Source organism: Trypanosoma theileri (genome assembly GCF_002087225.1).
Source record: "Trypanosoma theileri isolate Edinburgh chromosome Unknown TM35_Tth_121_V1, whole genome shotgun sequence".
Lineage (NCBI taxonomy): Eukaryota > Euglenozoa > Kinetoplastea > Trypanosomatida > Trypanosomatidae > Trypanosoma > Trypanosoma theileri.
The window spans coordinates 19,595-20,105 of record NW_021639963.1 but is presented as its reverse complement, the minus strand read 5'-3'; the positions used below and the strand labels follow the sequence as shown (position 1 = coordinate 20,105).

Here is a 511-nt window from a genome sequence, read left to right as displayed (position 1 = left end):
TTATTGTTATTTTCAAGAAAATTTTCTTTTGATATTATTCAATGTACAAGAAAAACAGAGAACTTAGGCGGACTGACATATTGGCGAAAAGAACATGCCTTATCGCATGTTTTTTTATTATCCTGTGTCTATTGGTGATAGTATCTATTCTTTTTCTTCGTTCTCTATTTGAACAGGAATCTTCATCATCATCGCCGTCGTCATTGTCAGGGCAGATACATCTGGAGTCTTCTGCAGTTCATAGCCGCACTGTTCTTACAGCTTCTCGATCTACTGCTACTACCAATACATATCCTACTACTACTACTACTATTACTCCTACTCCTAATACTATTAGAACCACTACTAGTAGTACAACTACAACTACTAAAACGGATACTCGTACTACTGTTGTTAAAATGCAAGGATTTTGCTTTTCACCACGTTCGCCGTCAAAACCACGAGCATCACAATTTGCCATACCATGCATTCCCACTGATGTGAACTACAGTAACTATAGTGGAATGCCATC

At 37.6% G+C, this 511-nt stretch overlaps 1 protein-coding gene across 1 annotated transcript; it reads left to right on the top strand.

The window, feature by feature from the left end:
- Positions 1-41: 41 nt before the first annotated feature.
- TM35_001211060 (uncharacterized protein) lies at positions 42-509 on the top strand (the record flags this gene model as incomplete). The annotated part of the gene is made up of 1 exon (XM_029031804.1): positions 42-509. A coding segment is annotated over one exon (468 nt), but the record flags the coding sequence as incomplete, so codon positions are not given.
- Between the last annotated feature and the right edge of the window lie 2 nt (positions 510-511).